Consider the following 24,298-nt stretch of genomic DNA (forward strand, 5'->3'; position numbering starts at 1 on the left):
TTCATCTTGAATGACATGTAATGCCTTTTAAGTCTAGTGTTATAATTAAAAATTAGGTAAATCAAACGTTGAATAGAGATGTTATAACGTGTAATCTATTCAAGAAAATTAATTTATATCTTTCTTTCTTGTGGTATTTTACTTAGCCATTTCTTGCAACAAAAGAGAAAGAAATGTCATGAATTTAAAGGACATTTTAAAAGAGCTCTTTGCAAATTGGGGAAGTTCATCAACGGGGGGTCAAAGTCCGACTTGCGTTTCAACTCTATGAATCGTGGAGGCAGGTACAAGATCAGAAAGTTGCATGTTTGATTAGTTTTATATCTATTGACTGATTAATCATATCTGAAAGCTATGTGTAACTGTAACAAGTTTAGCGTTATAACTTCACTGTTGTGACCTTAACTAATATGTATGTAGGCAAAACAATGGTGGTGACGGTACAACTGGTAATTTCATTTTTAAAGCCGCCTGTTCTGTTTGAACAGACCTATGAACTAGACTCTTTCACCTGCTTCTCTGTGTGCAAATCAACGACCCCGTCACCGCCTCGAAAAGCTCCCCTCTCCCAACAACAACTTAACAAATGCCCACGAAGAAGTCGGTGAAGGAGGCTATGAACCTCGCACCCTGAGGTTCCGGCGTCACAGGTCAAAGTTAAAGCACTCTGACTGCCACGTAAGTTGGACCAAGGACGTTAGCCGTCAGCGGATAGGTACCAGTTGCCCGCGCGGCAGTGCACTGCAATCCCAACATTATCATTATGGCAGGTAAGAAGGTTAACATGTTACTGTATGTATATATATCGTAGTTCAAAAGAGCTGATATTTCTCAACAGTGCTGTGCCTTGAACACAATTTGTCCTCGCCATTATCATAGTGCAAGTACCCATGGCCATAGTTACCCGTCACGAGAACGGTTGATATGGTGGGCGTGGCTGTCAGAAGGCCAGTGAAGTCTTCTTACTTGTTCGACATAAACAAAGTGTTGAGTGAATTTCACTTTTGGACCCTTTCATGGGAATTTCAACCCATTTTAATAGCCTCGTCCGATTCTTGGAGGTATCCACCATTGAGTCCGTTTGTTTTGGTTGGTCTATGCTAATTTTCGACAGTCCAAAGGTCAGCATGGTTTATAGTAGTCTGTGTAACACAAACTCCGCTGTCCAGGGCTGTAACTGGCCCCTCCCGGCTCTAGAGGGCCGCGGATGTTTGGCGTCCTGCTATAAGCGAGATTTAATCAGGCTAGGTTTATAGTTCTGTTTATGAAATTCAAAGTCAATGAAATACTATACCGTAGTGTCGTCACAATCTGCCATCTTGTATTATAGAAAACATGACTTGTGCATCATTGAGGGGAGTCACGGTATACAGTTGGAAGGCAGGGCGGAGATGAAACGTTCACGGTAGGATTTCAGGCTGAACCAACGCATACTAGTATTAAGCACTGGGCATGGCCCAAGGACACCGGTGTCTATCATAAAGGGTAGCCTGTAGGGAACTATAATGACAGAGTAAGACTTGGCGTACGATGATAGCCCCCAATGCCTACACTTTACTTATTCGTCAATCTTTTTGCTGAGGCTACGTAGCCTCTCATTTTTGTGAAGATTACATACAATATAAGTTTTGATCCACTCAGTCAAACCAGGAAGAATTCCTACTCTTTTCGATAAGCGTGGTAGGTTCTTTAACGGGCTCGAGATGTGGCTCTAGATCTCCTCAAATACGGGGCCCCATTTAACGTTCTATCTTGGGGGCCTCCATATTAAACTGAAGCTGGGTACTCATTTTCGCCTGAGTGAAGATATTATCAAGGAATTTCCCAAGGGCACAACGTCGGGCCGGTTGTGGCCTTCAGAAACCTTTTGACGTTTACCCTTGATTCACTTTGGAACTGGCATTGCACCACGCAATGTCACATATCCATTCCCTACTTAATAAGAAGAACAGTAAGACACGTGTTGCCAAAACATACAAGGTGGGAAGTGGCTAAGACTTTATTGGCTCCAGGACTGAACATACTTGGTTGACCTTGTATTGTCAGCATTTAAGAAAGGATAGAAATTACACACACAATGGCCCTTGGGCGTTACTGCGCGATAGATGCGGGTAAAATAGTTACACACCGCACCTAGCCAGGTACCTGGCCTGTCGATCGTATGTTTCTTGGATCCCTGGGCCGGCTGGGGTGTCGTCCGCCCCGCCCATACAGTCGCGCACGCCGCGGAATTTGTACGGTGTATATAAACAAAAGATCGGCTGTGAGAAAAAGGCCAATGTAGTGTTGCTAGTACTGTGGCCGGTAATACACACCTACTCAATGCCAGGCCCTGGCTAGCCTCTACCTCAGGTCGCTGGAAAATATTGGAAATTGGCCAAACAAGACAAAAAACACGTCAGAGGTGTTAGATGGCCGAGAAGTACAGTTTGCGACCTAGGCCGGCCAACACTCCTAGGCCACTTAACTCCTACTAGGCTTTTATTGCCTTCGCCAGAATGGCAGATGCTTTTGGAAACGGTTGAGCCAGGACTTTTTCGGTCTATATGTAACAGTTACACATTACTAGTATTCCATCCTACTGGCTGATGATGGTGGCAATATGCATGCACTGAGTTTCAAGAAGTTAAGAGCTGTTATGAACATCGCTCGCAACATCGTTATTATTAACCATTATCTCATGTTCTTGCCGGCTACTGCAGCCGCTATAGCAAGTACAAACATGCAGCTCATTGATTTCCACATGGACCGACCTGCATCTTCAGAACACCCTGTCTGTGGAGTTCCCTGTTAAAGTTGTACTCCTCGTTCATGTGGTGCATTGGGGCAAAAGCATGGTGTAGCGGAGGATAGACGAAGTCTCCTGGGTAATAGTGGTACAGAACAGAGTTGTTGTTCGCGTCTTCTGTGAAAGGGTAGAATCCGTACATGTAAGGGTAGTCACAGAACGTTGTCATCATCAGAACACTCACTAGACCAATAGATGGTGCCCCCTTCATCTTCTTGTTCGCTATTTCAGATGCAGCTCTGGTCAAAAGAAAGCAAACAGGAAAAAGGAAACGGGTCATTTATCTACAATGTTGTCATTATCAACAGTGTTCAAGTTGGAAATCGCCGGGTTTAACATTTAGTATGAAAGAAATAATTTTTCTCTCTCTTTCCCTCCATCCATCCTTCTCTCGAGCTCCACCTCTCTCTCTCTCCATCCCTCCCTCCCCCCATAACTCTCTCATTACGACCAAACTTGTAAATAACCGGGCTTGAAGATAAAAGAAACCAGTTCTGTCTGCCTTTCTCTTCTCTTTTTCTGCCTCTCTCCTTCCCTCTCTCATTACGATAAAATTTGTAAATGACCGGGCATAACCCTCCATATTAAAGAAATAACCCGCCTGCCGTTTCTCTCCAATGCCAGTCTGTCTCCTCTGTTACTTAATTACTTCCTCTCTGTCTTTGTCTCTTTCTTTCTGTCTATCTCTAGCTGTCTCTTTCTCTCCATGTCTCTTTGTCTCCTTCTGTCTGTCCATACATCAACAAGGAAAGCCGTTGCGACACTCACCTCTTTATTCCAGTCCTGAGTTCCCCGGAGCGTGTTATCAATGGAAATGAAAGTCTATATGCTTTCACAGCGGTCTCGATATTCTCTATTGACCTTTTGTCTACAAACAGGACGGCACCTTCAACGCTTCTAAAGCGACTCTCGTACACATCCTGCGATCTGTTGGAGAAAAGTGAGGACTGTCGGATTCGACGTGGCCCTTTAAAGTTGAATAATACCATGCTGGTCCGTTTGCCAACATCTTTCTCGAAACCTTTGATGGCCGGTAAATCTATTCGTATGACGTAATCCATGGAGTCGATCTCCGCTCCACACTGACTTCCAAGGAGAACGCCACTATTGCCTACGACAGCGCATGTGTTGTATTGGCCGATGTGCACATCTTCTGTGAAGTTCCCCAACTTCCATTTCCGTAGTTGAGTCGTCAGATTCAGTTTCTCGGTGATTTCTCTGAAAGACACATTCAATGTTGACATCACGAAGAACGCTGTATCAAATATGGATCATCGCTATAATGCATTAGATTGTGTCTTGTTCAGACATTATCTTTGAACCTATCATCTTTAAGAATGCGCAGATACTGGCATGGAAGATCCTAATACCTTCTCGCTAAAAATAGAAATAAAACAATTCACTCACCTGACGTCTCTCAAAGCTTTGGGTCTAAATTGCCATGCAGATTCTGGCGCCAAGTTACCGAATTCCAGGGCTGGCTGACTCTGCCGGGCTGGCCGACTTGGCTGGGCTGACTGACTAGGCTGGGGAGGCCGGGCTGGCTGGTTGAGATGGGCGGGCCGATAGGGCATCACACGGTTTTCTCCGTAGGTGACATTGAAATACCTAGAATGTAATCCGTTATGTAGGAATCACTTGCCTGGACACATTGTCACATCTATAATAGAAGTATAGGTATCCGTACATGTATCCTAATGTATCATAAAGAAATAAAAAAAAAATAAAAAAATCTTCTGAAGCTAGGGGCACAACCCGCCGTAAGTGCAAATACGTGCTGTCTACGTGCTAAACCGTGGGCAATCTTTTGGGATCCGTAAGTGGTAAGTACATACCGCCTCCGTACGAACTCGCAGGGAATCCGACGGATTTTGGATGGGGCACGCAGACACGCCGTAGAACTTAATGTGCAGTCAAAAGTTTGTGTGCCATGAGGCTGCGGATTCGCCCCCCGTACGTGCCAGTACGGGCGACGCGCGTGCCCTGTACAGCCTGAACGTTATCAGAAATACGTGTCGGACGTGGCTTCCCAAACAAGACTGACAATAAAAATATTATTGCCATGACGACGATTGAGGGTAACAACAATACAGCTCACATCAGAAATAGACTGGAACTTCCTTGTCGCACTATCCCTGGCACAATATACTAGCCCACCTGTTACATAAACATACAGCCAGCAGAAATGTACTATCCCTGGTACAGCACAATGGTCTGCCAGTAACCTAAACCTACAGCTGTAGTGAAGAATAAAAGATAAGGAAGAACCAACTGTTTCCAGCACTTCCGTCCTTGAATGACTTTCTTGCACCTAACCCACATGGCTGTTCTACTTCGTAATATTCCAGTCCTTGGATAGTATAATAGGCATTGAACAATTATATTTGGCTCTGAATATGATAACCATTTGGATGCCATCATTCAAGATCATGTCCTCTATATAAAGTATTTCCAGTCTGCCTGTGGCGTAAGGCTTGAACAAGCTCTAGAAAAGAAAATGTATCCTTCATAACATAACATAACTAGAGTTCGACGAAATCATACCTTTGCCAAATGAACCAGGTTTGTTATGTAGAAAGATGTCTGTAGACATAAGTATGCTACTCATTACATATAATCATATATGTTATTTGATTAAGTCACACCTCTATGAGTGCAAGACTGCAAGCAAAAGCTTGTGCTAAGACGATTTCATTTTGGTAGTCTAGAGCTGAGATACAATTTTTCTGAAATTCAGAAAAATAGAATCTGTCAACCAAAACATTGAATTGGACTGGCCTGACGTTATCTTGATAACAGTGGCTCTGAGCAACCTGATACTCGAGAGTAGCAAGGACGTTGGTACTGTAAGGTCACATTGCAGGTGGAAGATGACCCGGAAACACAAACACACAGGCACACTCAAAACTATATCTCCATTTGTCATGGAAATAACTATTAACAAAACTGCAGAAGTTTAAAACACATGGGATCAACCTATCCTCCCCAGTTTTCCGTCAACATAAGTCTACTCTAGTCGGTAAAAGTGATTGGCACCCAGGGGGCAGGGGGCAAGGCTGGTTCAGCCTGCTAGCTTGATCTACTTGCCTGGCACCTGCAGCTGTCAATAAGATACGCCCGAGCAGAGGTAAGGAGAGACATTAGATTTATAAACTTCCCACATTGATTATGCAAATTAGCTGTTAATTTGCCTAATTAGCATCTTATTATGAACGTCTTCACTTAGTCTATCCACATATAAAACATACCAAAAAGCATGATGATCCGCCAACATGTTCATATTTTCTCATTAATTATGCAAATGAGGCCATAATTTGCATAATTGATATCTATCGACATTTCTCTCCTTCCCAGCTACATATGGGACAAGTTTTAAAGTCCTATCATGGAATGCAGTGGTTTTATAAATTTTCCTCATTGATTATGCAAATTAGCTGTTGATTTGCATAATTAGTATACCATTATGTAAGTCATCACTCATTCTATCTACATACCAAAAATCATGACGATCCGTCAACACGTTGCAGAGTTATTCTCGTCCAAAGTTTGAAAGGAAACCGGCGCCTGCAGTACCAAAAAAGCCGCTAGGGGGCCCAAACTCACAGCACATACTCTCTGCCCCGTGGGCTATCTACCACCCATAAATCATGACCACAGCATGTCCAGAACACGAGATATAAAAAATTGAGTTTCCGCTGCAGTACCTTAGCAAGCCGCTAGGGGGCCCATTATCGAACTTGACCTTCGTTTTCCCGACCCCTACCCACCTACCAAATATTATCGGGATCCATCCAAGACTTCTTGAGTTATGCTGTTAACAGACAGACAGACAGACACACAGACTCACAAGCCCAAAACATAACCTTAGCCATTCTGGCAAAGGTAATTAGCCATTCTGGCAAAGGTAACAACCAAGACAACGTGATCCATTGTGCAGAGTTTCACTGTCTACCACTAGTTTCAAAGGACAAATTCCTCCAGGGAGCCAGTGTGACCTATACATTCCACCATTGCATACGAGAGATACATCTGGAACAGATTTGAGGGGGGGGGGGTGTAAGTGACTTAATGTTCAACTAGCCTATGGCTATTACAAAAGGTTAGCCCTCAGCTGACAAAAACAGAGACAATACAAATGGAATTTGACAATAACAGCACACTTAGAGTCCATTCCAAGACACCATGAGGGTTTTTAGACAATAATTGTAATAAGTTGGAATTATTTTGAATAAAAGAATATCTGAAGCCCCAACAGTTATAATTTTTTCAAAAAAATTAATATGGAATTTTGAATCTATTTGAACTTCTTTAAATACTTTCGAAACATTTTGAAAGAGATCACACAAAAATCTCTTTATTTACAATAATTTTCAAACATCTGCAGGATTCTTTCAGTTTTAGAAATATTAACAAAAAATCTTGCCAAATGGTAGAATTAGTTAATTGCCCCATAAAAGTTAGCCCCTTTTGTCTGACTGGTATATTTTTAGATTTCACTGATGGGTACTATTGGGTCCTTTGTGGTAGGCCATTGACATGACACCCAACCATAATTTGCAAGGATGTGTGAATTGCTTGCCCACTGACCCAATATTACAAAAAATGGTAGAAAATGGTAAATAATGGTAGAACGCTGTTACAATTATTTAGAAACCATTAGAAGTATCCAATCCCACACCATGAATATTTCCAAAGTTTTACAGGACCAGGGAAATATTTATAAAGTTTAAACAGTGTTAGAAATATTTCTAAAGTATGAAATGTCCTACATATATAATTACAAATCTTTAAAATCAATTTTAAACAATGGCAACAAACATCCGCACGGTGACTTGGAATCGACTCTATAAATGACAATATTCCAAGTACATAGAAATATAGAAATAAACGTGAATAACATGTGCTACCTTGGCACCTGCCATATCAGCATATAAAAGGCTGTGAGCAAAGTTGCAAACATGAGAAACTTTCTCAGTCGCTTTGTAGATCCACATGGGCTCGATCCTGCGTAGTTCTTGTTTTGAGGCCAGCTTATAACTTTTGGTACCGCCATAGTTGTCACTTGATACCTATAGAGGCAATAATCAACTGATATTTGTACCATTGGATCCGATGTAAGATTTTATAAAAAAAGGTTATTTGTTATGTTCAGCTTTGAATCTGCAATGTTGTGTCTTGCTGCGCGAGCTGCACAGAACGCCGTCGGACGGGTTATACTTAGTACATAATTCACAAGGACACGTTTCGACATAATCGTGTGACAACATGTCAAATGTACCAGCTTTGTTTTAACAACAGGCAACAATGTTAATTTACACAATACCGCAGAATTTGATGCCACTGCGCTAGATCAGACTGATAAATCACAACAGTAGCAGCCATTTCAGTTGACAGGACTTTCAGCCTTGCGTATCGAACTGGAACGACAAAAGGTGGCAAACGTACTTACGTATTTAACGCTTCAGTGAGTTGGTTTAGATTGTGGTGCCGCTGTACGATGGCGATGTTACTTTGGCTGCACAACTACTTCAATTCTGAACTTTTGTTGGTTGTCACATAGTCAGAATCTCACCACGGCGGTAGGATGCATTTGGAATAACGATAACGACTTCTAGCGGCAGGCTGCCGATTCCCTCCTGACTGATTACCAACCGTTTGACTTGACAACTCTCTCACCTAGAGATTAAATTGGGGACAACATTAGCCTCAGCACAGCTTCTACGGATCTTCTGCGTTTGTGCGGTGTGAGGGTCGGAGGTCATTGGCACACGCTCTGGGGCGGGACTGGCTAATACTGAGTACTAGACTTTTCAATGCTATACATGCAAAAACAATGACGTCAAAACACATTTACCTAGGGCTGGGTATCGGTACAGCGTACCGGTACAAAACCGGTTTTTCTTATTGGACCGGTCCAGAAAAACCGGACCTGAAAAAATTAGGTGGACCGGATGTTGGACCGATTAGAAAATTAACATATTATTTTATCAGGCATTCATACGTTTTGGCGCTTGCAGTTGGAAGAAAATGGAAGAGTGAAGTAGAGTAGAGTTTATAGTAATTTCTACCAATGTTTACAGTCAATCGTACAGGTGCAGTTAGCGTTGTAGTGTTTTAAAACGCCAGTGTTATGTCTAATACTCCACCAAACAGATTTCTTTGTACTGAAATGGACCATTGGTATGAGTCATACTGAATCAGGTTCAGGTCCGGACCTGGACCTGATCCTCTGGACCTGAACCGGACCTGGACCTGAATTTTCTGTACCGGTACCCACCCCTACATTTACCTATATTTCAAACCTCAAATCTTTAACCCCACAGCAAAGCTGGATTGCTCAGGTTTCTTTTTTGTTAAACAAGTGCTTTAAAAAAGCTGGCATTTTGCCAAGGTTTGCGTGTGTACACGGTTTTTTTCTAGTTATTGGAATGTGCTGAAACTATTGTTTATATTAAATGGATGTAAAAAGGAAACAAGAACAATTTAAAATCACCCTCCCCTGGACTCGATCCCGGACAGTAGCTCTGCAAATCAGGCTGACGTCAGAGGTATTTGTGTAGTGACCCCTGAACCCGGAAGTCACTTCTCTGCATCATAGCGCACTTTTCAGAAAATGATATCTCAGCAATCGTATACCCCTGCTTTAACATTTTTACATTGTCACGGTCTCCATAGTACATACTACAAATCTGGTAAGTTAGAAGGTCCAGTTCTTTTTCGATAATACAGGGCGATCAATGAAAAATCGTGGCAATTTCCATTTTCGCACTGGAAATCCTACTAATGTCATAGGGTTTCCAGTCGAAATTGTTTTGTACCCAGGGGAATCAGAACATTTGTGTTCCCTAATAGAGGGTGTTGATTTATGAAAAATAAAAGTTACAGAACAAAAATCGGACCTTCCGTTCCAGAGATATGGCCCTTTAAAGTTGCTGGGCCATGGGCGGTGTCCGCAGGTGTGGCGCCAGGTGTGAAAATCGCATTTCTAATTAGCAATAATTAAGAAAGTAAAAACATTGTGCCACTCAAAAGTTCTTTTCTGCACAGTCCAAGTAGTATTTTGTAGCAATCAAGTAAAGATAAGATGTTTATTTGCCTTTTTCTTTCACTACAGGTGAGGTCAACCTGCTGAAAATTAAGTTTTTTCAGCATGGCACATATACATGCACAGCTGGAAAAGTGGCCAATTATTTCCAGATGACCCCTTTTTGAAGAGCGATAATCAATATACTGTTCATCCTATAACTAAGATATTTCAGATATTGGAAATATGTAGTAGATTCTCTTAACACAGTTTATTGCAGACATTCTAGAGACATGGTTACGAGATTATTTGTAATCAAAAATACTAATTTGTAACATATCTCAAAAGGTCAAAGGTCATCGGCACCTGTCACTTATATAAGTCCACATAAAAAATTACCTATCAACATTCTTCTCTATCTCAGTGACAAGTATCACATGTTTAATATAACAGAATAGAAATAGTTTAGATAATTTCCACATCAATTATGCAAATTAGCTTCTGATTTGCATAATTAATATTTAATTACATGAGGCATCACTTAATCTATCTACATACCAATAATCATGATGATCCGTCAACCCCTTCTTGAGTTATTCCCTTTCACAGTCTGACCATAAGCATTGAATATCAGCATACCTTACTACTAAAGGGTTTTGGCACATGCTAATTCTAAATTTGCCATCAAAACTATCACATTTCACCAGGAAATACTACTTTTACGACATCTAATGACCAAAAGTATATAAAAATATTACCTATGAACCATGACCACCTGACTTTGTAACTGGTTTATTCAAGTTTATTGAACAATTGATAATTCTTTGACATTACAACATATGTTTGAAAAGACTTGGTAGCTCCTCTTCTAAGCTGCACAGCTTTGAATGGTTGATACATTGTAATTCTCCCTCTGTGCCATCTCAATTTCTTCTATGATGTTCCAGGTGCTATTCCCAATGCAGCATCTTGCAAATCTGAAAACTTTTAACATTGGAAATATCAGCAAAAACCTCTATGCCCTTGATATCACATTCAACAACAAACACAACTTGCTATGTTATTGATTTTTTGGATCTTACAAGGTAAAAATTAAACTTCAGTGATCATCTCAACGTAAATATGCTCACGTTGGACACATTTACAAATGATGTTTCCTTTCATGAAGTTGGTGACAAAGAAATCAAAAGTTTTGCGTCTCAAACCTGAAACAAACGTGTCCGAACATACAATGTATCTACACTTATAAAGGCTATCTGTATACAATTAATGAATATCAATACGCTAATTATTTACATGGAAACGAGAATATTTTGATAATTATGGACCCGCCTAACTAAATTTATAAGCAGGGTCCTACGGCCGTAACTCACGGCCCGGACTCGGCACACCACACGGAGCGAGTAGCACATGTTGAACATTCACATCGCTAACTCACAACAAACCTACACATGTTATACATCATTTTAAAGCTTAGAAACCGCTTGTTACACACATGGATGCAACTTTTTGAAAAAATAAGACATCAATGGTGAAAAATGCCATCTAAATTTGCAAACTGGAGGTAAACCACCTTAAAATTGCGGTACAAGAAAGTTTCACGTACCAAATTGTAGCTTGTTTTCTTGTCTATCCAATCCTACCATATATGGGTTGCTTCCAAATAAGGCTGAGATGCAAATCAGGCTGACGCAACGCCATGCCCGCAGAGCGCTCGAACAGGTAAACGCGGAAGTGACTTTCCCGTCTCGCGAGGCATTTTTCCGAAGGCCATATCTCAACAATCTTTTATCCCCTGCTTAAAATTTTTACATTGCCAGGGCCTCCATACTACATACTACAATTCTGGTAAGTTTGAAGTTCTAGGCCTTTCTCAATTTTACACGGCGATCAATCGAAAATCGCTACACGCACGGAAAACACCACCGCCGCACGCATGAATATTAACTAAGTCGCAAAGGAATCTGGGATAGGCTATATGTAACTGTTATATATATATACACGATTTATTTGGAAAACATTTCATCTTTATGAATTGGTAATACAACGTTAAAATGTAAGAGCAATAATTTGATTATATGCTGCATCAATCTTAGGAATATCATACTTCATTCATTTAATCTAATCAAATATTAGGCCCCATTACGGACCACAGACAATGACTTACGACAGAGCTTTTAAATTGTATACAAATGCATTGCAGATTTTGAACAGGTCCGTTCATCTCAACATCACAACATCACTCCACCACAACGGCGACTATTCTGGTCTCAGGGCATTTTGCCGCTAAGGCGGCAAAATGCAAAAAAAGTTGGAGGTCGACACTGCCGTTATAACACGCTACAGCCAGAAGAATGACATGACATCAGGATTTCAACCCCCTTTTTTCAGACAAGGTGCACTCGACTGCGCATTACTCCAATTTCTGGTCCCGCTGAGCGCATCTGGCATACAGCTGGTGGTCAGGGTAGCTCTGAGTGTCCCAGAAAAATTAGGTCGACATCTGGGTTTCAGTTGAATTATTCCTTTTCTTCATTAATCATTCAAATGAACCCCAGATTTTCATACAATACATTTCAGGATTTTAATCATCACCTAAGGTGTGTACATACTGAAAATAATGCAAATACACCAAACCCTGCTTGACTTATTCTCTTCCAAAGATAACAACAAAATCGCCCACTGCAGTTCAATAAAAGCCGCCAGGGGGCCCAAACTGACACGACCTACTCCCTGCCCAAAGATGTCTCAACTACTCAAAAATCATGAACCTGGCACTTGAGGAAAATCGTAATTACCTCCAACTTTGAACGTCCGCTGCAGTACCGTAACTCACTGCTAGCCCATTATCGAACTTGACCTTCCTTTTCCCAACCCCCACATAACTACCAAAAATCATAAAAACGATCCACAACGTCTCGAGTTATCTTGTACGGAAACACACACACACGCGCGCGCGCGCGCGCCCCGCTGCAGTGCCGACGGAAAGTGCCAGGTGAACCGTTTTCGAACAGGACCTTCGTTTCTGCAACCGCTACTCAAATACCAATGTCATGAAAGTCCGACCACAGCTACTCTAGTTATATGCTGTTGACCTACATAAAGAGACATAACATCATGTCACAAACGAACCGGGGGTATCACTGAGAACAAAGTTAATGAAAAATACATATACATGTAGATTATGGTAGTACTCCACTATCTCAAATGTCTTATTCTTGTTGTCATGGATGATCTGTGCATCTTATTACCCCATCTCCAGATCTAAAGACACTGATTGAGGCAAACAACCAGAAATTCATGGCCACCTTCAAGGCTGGCGACATGAAGGGCGTGGCTAACATGTACACGGAGGACTGTAAGATCATGCCGACTGGAACGGACACTCTATTTGGCCGAGAAGGTGAGGAATTTGTCAAATTATGGATACATTTTAATCGATAGCTATTCATCCTCCTACGCAAGGACATCCAACGGCGAAACCGCCTGTCTGGATGTACCCTGCTTTCTCAACCGTCACCCTTAGTTCCTGACCGCCCTGCTTATAAATATTAATGAGCTTACCCTTATATATGAGAGATCCCTATTGAAAACTGAAAGGCCTATTCTGTGATTGGCTGACAGCTGGTTTGTGGCGACGCCCACAGGAACTTAGAGTGACGGTTGAAAAAGCAGGGTACATCCAGACAGGCGGTTTCGCTGTTGTATGTCCCTGCATAGGAGGAGGATAGCTATTTAACGAATTAAGAAGTTGCAATTTCAATAAGACAGGAATATCACCTCTCTGTGCGTTTCTGTCTGTGTCTCTCCCTTTCTATCTGTCGGTCGCTCTGTCTCCCTCTCTAGATCTGTCTGTCCACCTCCTCTCTCTCTCTCTCTCTCTCTCTCTCTCTCTCTCTCTCTCTCTCTCTCTCCCTCTCTCTCTCTCTTTTTCTCTCTCTCTGCGTTAGTGTAAAGCAAGGTTTTATTCTTGTTTTTGTTATAAAAAATAGCGTATTCTTCTTACATTTAAAGGGCTATACATTGAAATATTTCAGAATCGCACAACACTTTACAGGTCTTTGTGTGCTTCGCACCGACATTATTCCCTTGAACGTTAACCAGCTACTTATCTATCAATCCATTTTTATCATTTTTGTGTTGACTGCTACAGGCCCAGAGAAAGTGTTTTCGGGTGCCTGGGCCGGCGGTGCGAGGACCTTGGAGTTGAAAGTAGAGGAAGTTGGCCCGATGGGCAGTGACGTCATCTATGAGCGAAGCACCTACGCTTTCAAGAAAGAGGACGGTAGTGTGGCTGAAGCCGGGAAGTAAGTGTCTTTTAATATGCTTGTTGTTCTTTTTTGTTTTGTTTATCTTACATACGATGTGCCATAATGTTATTCAATTATCAAGCCTGATAAGTTCCTAGATTGGCACAAACATTTAGATGAGATAGTACATGTACTTGCCCAAAATACAATCTCCAATTTTTCAATCGGCCTAGCGTTGGGACCTCCCAAAGTCAAAGACCTGGTGCCCGTCCAAGTCTAATGCCGACATTCTGAAACTTGACTTAAAGTGAGTGTCATTGATAGCAATATTCAATTTGATATACATTTTAAGTCTCAGAATGTCGGAATAAGACAGGGACGGGCACCAGGTCTTTCAACTTGGGCGCTCCCAACATTAGGCCGATTGAAAAATGGGAGAAATGGATGTGAGTGTCATCGATATCAATATTCAATACATTATACAAGTTGTTTCTCGGTATTTTGCAGGTACGTTGTGATTTGGAAGAAAGTCGGTGGAGAATGGTTCCTCCACATCGATATCTTCAACACAAACTAAGCCTGATGAGTTTAGCTCTACATTCACGAACAGGGAGAAGACTAAAAAGATATCGATAGTGACGTATAATAGATCACGAATACCTAAATAGAAATCTTAAAAAGATAGTCGCGGAAAACAAATCACGAATACCCAACCGGAAATCCCATAGAATGTCACCCTATCTTTTGTCAACGAGCCCAGTACCAGTCTTGCCGATCTTGATATTAATAATTCTTTTGCTTCAATAAATGATGGTATGCAAACTAAGTTTCAGCCGCAGATTCAATTTCATTTTTATTCTCTTCGCCAAGAAGAGTATGAGATTGCTTGACTTGGGTCTGTATGTAGGTCAACAGCATATAACTCGAGAAATTGTGGATGGAACTTTGTGATTTTTGGTAGGTGTGTAGCAGTTGTCGAAAGGAATGCCAAGTTTGAAAACGGTTTACCTGGCGTTTTCCTACGGTACTGCAGCGAGCTTGGTATGTTTTTTGCGGTTTGTTTTTGGTAGCATAAGTCAAAATCTAGCTGGGCGATTTTCACGAAACTTGGTAGGTGTGTAGCGGTTATGGAGAGGAAGGTCAAGTGCGAAAATGGTTTACCTGGCTCTTACCTATCGTGCTGTAGCGGGATTTGTATGTAAGTGCGTTTGTCTGTAAGCAAGATAACTCGAGAACCCTTGAATGGATCCTGATTATATTTGTTAGGTGGATTGGGGTTAGGAAAACAAAGGTCAAGTTTGATAATGGGCACCCTAGTGGCTGCCTAAGGTACTGCAGCAAAACTTTTAATTTTGGCACTTCGTGTTCTGGACATGCTGTGGTCATGATTTTTGAGTGGTAGATAGCCCTTGAAACAGAGAGTAAGTGCTGTGAGTTTGGACCCCCTAGCGGCTTTTTGGGAACTGCAGGCACCGATTTCCGTTCAAACTTTGGACGAGGATAACTTGAGAACGTGTAAACAGATCATCAGGATTTTCGGTATGTAGATAGAATGAGTGAGGACTTATACAATGTAATACTAATTATGCAAATCAGTAGCTTATTTGCATAATCAATGAGGAAAGTTAATAAATCCATGCCAACAGCATATAACTCAAGAAGCTGTGTATGGATTTTCATGATATTTAGTATTTAAGTAGCGGCTGCGGAAAGGAAGGTTGTGTTCGAAAATAGTTGACGTAGCATTTTCCGTTAGGACGGTAGCGGGCCGAGTGTGTGCGTCCTTTTGTTTGTGGAATGCATAACTCGAGAAGCCTTGAAAAAATCCTGATGATATTTGGTAGGTGGGTAGGGGTCAGGAAAACGAAGATAAATTATGATAGTGGGCCCCCTAGCGGCTTCCTAAGGTACTGCAGCAAAACTTATTAACAGAAATAAACTGTGCTCTATATATCTCATTTTGACCTATATCTATGGACACAGCTGTTATACAGATGGTTTGCTGGAGGACGCCCTTACACTGGGGACAAAGTCTAAATTGACAAGCATGAAATTCTGATTGACCAGGGATGCTACCAGGTCATCTGTCAGGTCACAGTCTGGTTTTGGTAATGTTTGTGTGTTTGATGTGCGGAACACAGTTCATGCAGTCATTGCTATTTAGTAATACATGAATAAGACCTTAAAGTCTTAAATAAAGGCATGATTATTTGGCGAAGAGATGGGTTCGTTGAACTCTAGTTGAGATGTAATCTTACAGTGCCCATCTACACTCATGGTCCGTTTTGCTGACAGACATCGAATGTATAGTGTGAAACGTCAAAAGTCTGATGTTAGAATTTGTTACTTTAAAGGAATTAACTTAATTTTTTTTGAAACCTTTTATGTTTCATAACTTTAATGAAGTGACGTTAATGATATGCAACTTAACATTACGTCGGAAGCCTTAAAACGTAGCCTACAATAATAGTTTTGGTGACGGTACGACAGGTACTTAACTACTGTGAGTTTGAAGGTCTTATAACATATTCATCCGCGACCCCCGTCCAATAGTAGTGCGTCCCACTACTTCAAAAGGTCAAGTTCGCTTGAACCGAAGCAGTCTCAAACCCCGAAGTTCAAGCGTCACAGGTCAAAGTTTACACATCTTGTGCGACAAGTAGCACACATCTTGTTCGACAGGTACATGTAGCTGCCATTGGATAGTTACACGTTGTCAACAGCAGTGCACCAGCGAGGACAACAAACCAAAGAGCACCAAGCAGCAAAGCACCACGAGACCATGTCTAGCGGTGAAGTAGACGTTAAACAAGGACAACAACAACAACGTATTCCCAATATCATGGAAGGTAAGACTTAGATGTGTAGAGACTGCAGTGGTCTTTGTCAACTATTGTGGCTTGAACATTGCCAGTGGCGGCGGCACAGTGGGGACAGTGGGGCAGTCGCCCCCACAAAAAATATGTTGTGGGGGCATGGCCCCCACAAAAAATCAAGCTGAAACCCCTGTGTATTTTTTCACCAATAGCAATTTCATAAACCTAGCTAGTCCACCAGCGAAATTTGCCCCAGAAAATGCAGGAAATGGTGTTTCAAGGGGTCCAGATTTTAAATTTTCCCAAACCTCCCTTGCGACGGCTCGCGCCTAAAGCGCTGGACATGGTGAAATGTATTGGGGGAGCGTCGGCGTTGACACGGACCAAGCATCCACCTTCCTGTTCTTTGTTCTATTCCTGGTAAAAGACATATCCCTCTTACCATGTCTTTTACCGGGAATAGAACAAAGAACAGGAAGGGAGATGCTTGGTCCGTGTCGTCGTGTAGGCTTATGAAAGGGTCCGTCGTCACGGTAGGCGGTCTGTGATGTCACGCAAATGTTGCTCCCGACATGAACTCCGCTCGGCATAGCCAGGCAGAACACCGGACGTGACAAGTCGGGCCTTCGGCCCTCCACATGCTCACAAATCTATCACCAATATTTTGTCCCCACAAAAGAAATTTGCTGCCGCCGCCTCTGATTGCACAATTAAGCCCAATGTGGCTTGGACGAAGTGACATAATAGTATCTATAGCCACTACCTCCTGATTAGCGGACACGGGAAGACAGAAGGCCATGCCATCAATTAATTAAGCCTGTCAAAAAAACTAGCCTGGGTTCTATCCTAGTTAGTCTTCAGTTCACGATTCCCATAATATCCCCGTTTACCAACTAGCCATGGAAATGAAGAGGAAGACAGACGCGCTGGGTAGGCAATGTTGAGGAACGCACCCGGAAGGAATATTGTACATTTAGTCTATCACTTCTTTGCGGGCGGCACTTCGGACGACATGACTTCGTTAGGGAATTTGTACCATGTGCGAGCGAATTTCTTTGGACTGACAATTAATAGCTATCTCAGATATCTCAATATTATCGTCATGATCTATGCATGTTATCTCATCTCCAGATCCAGATCATCTGAAGAAAGTAATTGAGGCACGCAACCGGAAGCTCATGGACTACTTCAAGGCTAACGACATGAAGGCCGTATCTAACATGTACACGGAGCACTGCAAGATCATGCCGCCAGGAGAGGACACTCTATTCGACCGAGAGGGTGAGTACTAGTATTTTGTAAAAAAATATGGACCTATTTTTATCGATAGCTATTCAACGAATTAAGAATATCGATATCCCCTCTCTTTGCATCTCTCTCTCTCTGTCTCTCCCGTTCTATCTACCAATGGCTCTGTCTCTAAATCTGTCTGCCCACCCCCTCTCTCTGTGTGTCATTGTAAAGCATAGTTCGGTTGTTGCTTTTGTTGGTAAAACTACCCTACGTCTATTACTGGTATACCATTAAAGGCCCTGCGTCAGCTGAACACAGAACAGCATGCAAGTAACACTTTACTTACTGTTACTATCGCCGCACACTGGTCTCTATATGCTTTCGCCCGATATGATCATGAGACATCCTCTTGACCAACGTTAACCAGCTGCTTATCGTTCAAATTTACCAAGATTTATAATTTGTTGCTGCCTGCAGGCGCAGAGAAGATATTTTTGGATGTCTGGGAGAGCGGTGTGAGGGAAGTGGAGTTGAAATCCGAGGAAGTTGAGCCGATGGGCTGTGACGTCATCTATGAGCGAGGCACCTCCACTATGAAGAAAGGGGACGGTAGTGTGGCTGACGTCAGCAACAAGTAAACATGTTTATGATTATTTATGTTACCTTCACAGAAGGGAACATATCTGTTTTTGCTTTGTTTCTTCTTCTTTTCCGCGCAAATAAGGCCAACGACCTGGACCAGACGGCTGTCACCATGGTAACCGGTAAAGTAGCAGGCACCATGTGGTGTTCGGTTACATAATGTAGCAAATGTCAGATCTAGAGGGGCTCGGGTCACTACATTTAGAAATGTGTTCAAATAAGAATGAACAAAACAGTTGCCAGTGTTAGACTACAACATGTGAAGGTAACATTCTGTATTTGCTTGCAAATATTACCTTTCCAGTGTTCTTTATGTACTTTGCTTTTCTTACATAAGATAGTATTGACCATTTATTCCAGATATCAAGCATGATAAATTCCTGGATTAACACAACAATTTACATAAGATACTTGTACCAGGCCAAAATGCATTCTCCCATTTTGCAATTGGTCTAACGTTAGGAAAACTCTGGTGCCCTTCCCTGTCTAATTGTGATACTCTGATTCTGTATGTTGAATATTGATATCAATGACACTCACTTTAAGTTGATTCTCTCATTTTTTGCAGGTACGTTGTGATTTGGAAGAATATCGATTGCGAGTGGTTCCTCCACATCGACATCTTCAACTCAAACAAAGCCTGAAGCTTCTACATCTACATTCACGAAAAGGGAGAAGACTAAAAATAAGTCGATAGTGACGGAAAATAGATCACGAATATCTAACCGGAAGTCTTATAGAATATCGCCTTAGCTTAAATTTTTCGATCTTGATAATGATAATGATAAAGCTGATGCTTCAATAAATGCCGGTAAGCAAACTAAGTTTCAACCGCAGATCCTATTTCATTTTCATAGACATGTAATCTCGAAGTGCCCATCTAAACTCACAGTACATAGAAATGTATTTCTCGTGTCAAACGTCAGAAGTCTGATGTTAAAATTTGGACTAAAGGAATAAAACTGAAATGTTATTGCTTTGAAAACGTTTATGTTTTATAACTTGAATGTAGTGACTTTAATGTAGTGACTTTAATGTAGTGACTTTAATGATATGCAACTTGGCATTCCGTCAGCAGCCTTTTTAATGTAGCCTACAATAACAGCGTTGGTGACGGTATAAGACAGGTACTACTGTTGTGAGTTCATATAGTCACAGAAAATACGTCACAAGAATATCTAACCGGAAATCTTATAGAATGGCACAGTAGCTTTTGTCAACGAGTCAAGTACCAGTCTTGCAGACCTTGATATTGATAGATTTTAATTTTGCCACTGTGACAATAAACGGCGGTGTGCCAACTAAGTTTCAAACTCTAGTTTCATTTTTATTTGCATGCAATGCACATGCAATTGCTTTTGATTCTAATGTAATTCGAAATTATGTACATCAGATGTTAAAAGAGAACAGCTGTAGTTTTCATAGCTTTAATGTTCATAACTTTCATGTTGTGACTATAAAGTATAATGATATGCAGCTTAACATTACGTCAGAAATCTTTTTGAAGTAGACTACAATAACAGTGTTGGTGACGGTGAGATAGGTAGTTATTAACAACTTGTCCTGTTTGACCTTCAACCGAGAGGCAGACTCAACCCCCCAGCTTCAGGAATCACAGGTCAGGTCAAAGTTTACGCATCTTGTGCGACAAGTAGCTGTCTGCGGATAGTTACACGTTGCCAGCAGTGCGCACCGTATTCCCGACATTATGGCAGGTAAGAATTGGATTTAACCTGAGTCTGTAGAGACTGCTATGGTCTTTCTAAGGTGGTTATATTTTGCACACGGTAAAGCTTGCATCCGGTGAACCGTGATAGTATCTATATATGCACTACATCATGTGTGAGTCAAGGCAGTCAGCAGGCCATGCACTCACGGTCAAAAACGCTAGCCTGGGTGCCATCCTAGTTAGCTTTTTCCAAAGATTGTAGGAAAAAGAACATACGGGTTAATTAATGTTTTAATTTGTTGACCTTGAAGCTATAGCATGAGATATGCAATCTTTATTGACACGACAAAAGTACAGCGACTTTCGTAAGGTCTACATGTATAACAACTACTTACAGTACAACTAAACACATATATATGGATATCTATAGGTATGGATACATCAACATAAAGGGTCTAGCATGTCATTTACACTATTGGTTCTACGGTATAAACAATCGTGGATATATTTGCCTACTTGCACACAATGTGGATTATCGCCTCCCAGAATGTACTTGAATTTATCTATCGAACAGAGAGTAGCAAAGCCTTTAGAACAAGTGGAAAGTAATGTGAACAGCTCTGTGCGTTTATCATCATATCGAGAACAATCCATAACGAAGTGACGTTCGTCTTCGATCTCATTTGGGCAGAATGGACAAAACCTCTGGTCACGGGGAATTTTAGAATATCTTCCGGCTTCTATATTTAGTTTGTGACTACAGATTCTTATCTTTGTAATTGCTCTACGAAGTTCGAAATTGTGTACATTCGAAAGATACTTCTTTTGTCCGTATCTTTCCTTTAGCGTAGAATAAATGGAAAGTTTTGAGTTATTCTGGATAGAAGAATGCCATTCTTGAATGTATATATCCTGTAAACGGAGTCGTAATTGGTCGATTAGCATATTAACATGATACAACCTCGGGTTTGTCCATACATACCCAAAACCATTATAGTTGAGAATGTCAGTTACGTGATTTGTCCAATCGTATTCACCGGAAAGTACAACATCATATGCTTCACGTAGTAAAGAATCTTCGGGTAAGTTTGCAAGACGGTGCCAGTATTTGATTAATTGTATCTCAGCGTTGATCGAAATGGGAAATGTTCCTAACTCACCACGGATGCCGTCATTTGATGATTTTGCATGTACTCCAAGTAAAAATTTTTGGAAATTCATATCAATGGTATCAAATTCTGGGATACTAATATGTAAAGATATAGGTATTCAAACCACGAGAGCCCTCAGGCGATAGTGTATGCAGGCCATGCCTTTTTGGTCACACTTGTACAGGGGTGCCTAAGTCTCTAAACCAGTTTTACGGAATACATACGATCATTATTATAAGTGAAACTCGCATGAATTCAAAGAAACAAAATTTGCGTGTTTCCTAGATGTGGATCGTATGAATTCCTTAAAATTTGTATGTATTCCGTAAAAGTAGCATGGATTTCCAAAAATTCGTATGAATACTTAGACATCCCTGTTGCGTTGAGCCGCAACCCGCCACCCCACATATAAACAAGCCATGGCTATCGTATAAAGCTCAATTGATTAATATAATAAGTCATGCATGCATCCATTGCTTTGTTAGCGATTTTGACCTCTAGCGCTAACGATGCATTGTACGAGGGAAGTGCTGGGGACAATATTCATGACACTGAGTACAACATATCTAGTGCTTCACTACATATTTCTCAGATATCGTATGATTATTGTCAATGTACTTGTAACCTCGTCTCCAGATCTAAAGGCAGCGATTGGAAAACAGAACCAGAAGTTCATGGCCTGCTTCAAGGCTAACGACATGAAGGGCGTGGCTAACCTGTACACGGAGGACTGTAAGCTCATGATAACGGGGATGGACACTCAATATGGCCGTGAGGGTGAGAAGATGTCAAATATTGATGGTATTGCACATAAAATCATAAAATCAAAATCGGAGGACTAGACTATTCTCTCTCTTTGTGCCTTCGTCTGTGGCTTCCCTATTCTATCCTCTTTGTCACTGTATTCCTCTCTCTCTCTCTCTGGCCTGCAGCCACAGAAAAGGCTCTAGCGGGTGTATGGACTAGCGGAGCGAGGAGCTTAGAGTGGAAATCTGAGGAAATTGACCTATGGGCAGTGACGTCATTTACGAGCGAATCGCCTACACTACGAGAACTGAGGACGGCAGTGTGGCTGACGTCGGCAAGTAAGTCGACTTCTTTGTGTTTGATGTTCATTACCTTTGCCAGAATGGCTAAGGTTATGTTCAAAGGTTATGTTTTGGGCTTGTGAGTCTGTGTGTCTGTGTGTCTGTGTGTCTGTCTGTTAACAGCATAACTCAAGAAGTCTTGAATGGATCCCGATAATATTTGGTAGGTGGGTAGGGGTCGGGAAAACGAAGGTCAAGTTCGATAATGGGTCCCCTAGCGGCTTGCTAAGGTACTGCAGCAGAACCTCAATTTTTGATATCTCCTGTTCTGGACATGCTGTGATTATGATTTTTGAGCGGTAGATAGCCCTTGAGGCAGAGAGTAAGTGCTGTGAGTTTGGGCCCCCTAGCGGCTTTTTTGGAACTGCAGGCGCCGGTTTCCTTTCAAAATTTGGACGAGAATAACTCTACAACGTGTTGACGGATCGTCATGACTTTTGGTATGTAGATAGAATGAGTGATGACTTACATAATGGTATACTAATTATGCAAATCAACAGCTAATTTGCATAATTAATGAGGAAAATTTATAAATCCACTGCATTCCATGATAGGACTTTCAAACTTGTCACATATGTAGCTGGGAAGGAGAGAAATGTTGATAGATATCAATTATGCAAATCATGGCCTCATTTGCATAATTAATGAGAAAATATGAACATGTTGACGGATCATCATGTTTTTTGGTATGTAGGTAGCGTAAGTGAAGACCTACATAATGAGATACCAATTATGCAAATCAACAGCTAATTTGCATAATTAATGAGGATATTTTATAAATTCACTACATTCCATGATAGGACTTTAAAACTTGTCACATATGTAGCTGAGAAAGAGAGAAATGTCAATACATATTTATCATGCAAATGATGATCTCATTTGCATAATTAATGAGAAAATATGAACGTGTTGACGGATCGTCATGATTTTTGGCATGTAGATAGCCTAAGTAAAGACTTATATGATGTGATACTTATTATGCAAATTAACAGCTAATTTGCATAATTGATTAGGAAAAGTTCATAAATCCACTGCATTCCATTATAGTACTTTCATCAAAGTTGTCACATATGTAACTGAGAAAGAGGGAAGAGAGTAAGAGGTGTATTTAAAGACTTTGAAAGAGAATAAGTCAAGAATGGATCAAAGGATCATCATGATTTTCGGGATGCTGATAGCTTAAGTAACGCTTGATACAATTTGATATCAATAAATTGTAACTTGGGATCTAATTTGCTTAATCAATGCCGAAATTTTATAAACCAATTCTAAGCATATAATTATAAAGAAAATGAAATGAGTAACGCATTTGTCTACAGAAATCACTCTACATAACAAACCTGGTTTATTTGGCAAAGGTATGTGTTCGTGGAACTCTAGTTTGTTTATATTTCGCGTTATACATAAACATTTGCCACAGTATAACATCATTCCCTTGATAGTACCTATTTGAAATGAATCGACTGCAGTGTCTTTAATGTACTGGGCGACATTTTAAAATCGTAGGTACGTTAGGAAGGTCGACGGTACGGTCTAAATCTTTTCTTGTTATTTTACAGGAGTCTTGGGGTTTGGATGAAAGTTGGCGGAGAATGGTTCCTTCACATCGACATCTTCAACTCAAACAAATCCTGAAG

General features: G+C 41.1%; 3 protein-coding genes across 3 annotated transcripts; 2 read left to right on the forward strand and 1 right to left on the reverse strand.

Annotated features, from left to right (window-relative positions):
- Nucleotides 1–589: 589 nt before the first annotated feature.
- On the forward strand, nucleotides 590–20,061 carry LOC118426957. The gene is made up of 8 exons (XM_035836588.1): nucleotides 590–770; nucleotides 13,075–13,215; nucleotides 13,966–14,119; nucleotides 14,570–14,633; nucleotides 16,755–16,911; nucleotides 18,010–18,159; nucleotides 18,589–18,745; nucleotides 19,322–20,061. The coding sequence occupies exons 1-8, from the start codon at nucleotides 764–766 to the stop codon at nucleotides 19,395–19,397; spliced, it is 906 nt and encodes a 301-aa protein (XP_035692481.1). The 5' UTR covers nucleotides 590–763; the 3' UTR covers nucleotides 19,398–20,061.
- On the reverse strand, nucleotides 2,015–7,844 carry LOC118427741 (CMP-N-acetylneuraminate-poly-alpha-2,8-sialyltransferase-like). The gene is made up of 4 exons (XM_035837662.1): nucleotides 7,696–7,844; nucleotides 4,196–4,396; nucleotides 3,557–4,006; nucleotides 2,015–3,027 (listed from the first exon to the last, which is right to left on the reverse strand). Exons 1-4 carry the CDS (start codon nucleotides 7,839–7,841, stop codon nucleotides 2,730–2,732), a joined length of 1,095 nt encoding a protein of 364 aa, XP_035693555.1. The 5' UTR covers nucleotides 7,842–7,844; the 3' UTR covers nucleotides 2,015–2,729.
- Nucleotides 20,062–21,739: 1,678 nt separating the features above from the next.
- Nucleotides 21,740–24,298, forward strand: LOC118426823. Its single transcript, XM_035836358.1, has 3 exons — nucleotides 21,740–22,350; nucleotides 22,506–22,658; nucleotides 24,221–24,298. Exons 1-3 carry the CDS (start codon nucleotides 22,083–22,085, stop codon nucleotides 24,238–24,240), a joined length of 441 nt encoding a protein of 146 aa, XP_035692251.1. The 5' UTR covers nucleotides 21,740–22,082; the 3' UTR covers nucleotides 24,241–24,298.

Source organism: Branchiostoma floridae, chromosome 12 (assembly GCF_000003815.2).
Source record: "Branchiostoma floridae strain S238N-H82 chromosome 12, Bfl_VNyyK, whole genome shotgun sequence".
NCBI lineage: Eukaryota > Metazoa > Chordata > Leptocardii > Amphioxiformes > Branchiostomatidae > Branchiostoma > Branchiostoma floridae.

What these genes read in the sequence shown, in the direction of transcription:
- LOC118427741 (XM_035837662.1), bottom strand. Translation starts at nt 7,841, where the DNA reads ATGGCGGTACCAAAAGTTATAAGCTGGCCTCAAAACAAGAACTACGCA. An exon ending in AAAGCTTTGAGAGACGTCAG is followed by an intron (nt 4,007 to 4,195) that starts GTGAGTGAATTG and finishes TGTGTCTTTCAG; the next exon opens with AGAAATCACCGAGAAACTGA. An exon ending in CTCAGGACTGGAATAAAGAG is followed by an intron (nt 3,028 to 3,556) that starts GTGAGTGTCGCA and finishes TCTTTTGACCAG; the next exon opens with AGCTGCATCTGAAATAGCGA.
- LOC118426957 (XM_035836588.1), top strand. An exon ending in ACATCGATATCTTCAACACA is followed by an intron (nt 14,634 to 16,754) that starts AACTAAGCCTGA and finishes AGGTACATGTAG; the next exon opens with CTGCCATTGGATAGTTACAC. An exon ending in GTGGCTGACGTCAGCAACAA is followed by an intron (nt 18,746 to 19,321) that starts GTAAACATGTTT and finishes CATTTTTTGCAG; the next exon opens with GTACGTTGTGATTTGGAAGA.
- LOC118426823 (XM_035836358.1), top strand. Translation starts at nt 22,083, where the DNA reads ATGCATTGTACGAGGGAAGTGCTGGGGACAATATTCATGACACTGAGT. An exon ending in CACTCAATATGGCCGTGAGG is followed by an intron (nt 22,351 to 22,505) that starts GTGAGAAGATGT and finishes TCTGGCCTGCAG; the next exon opens with CCACAGAAAAGGCTCTAGCG. An exon ending in AGTGTGGCTGACGTCGGCAA is followed by an intron (nt 22,659 to 24,220) that starts GTAAGTCGACTT and finishes GTTATTTTACAG; the next exon opens with GAGTCTTGGGGTTTGGATGA.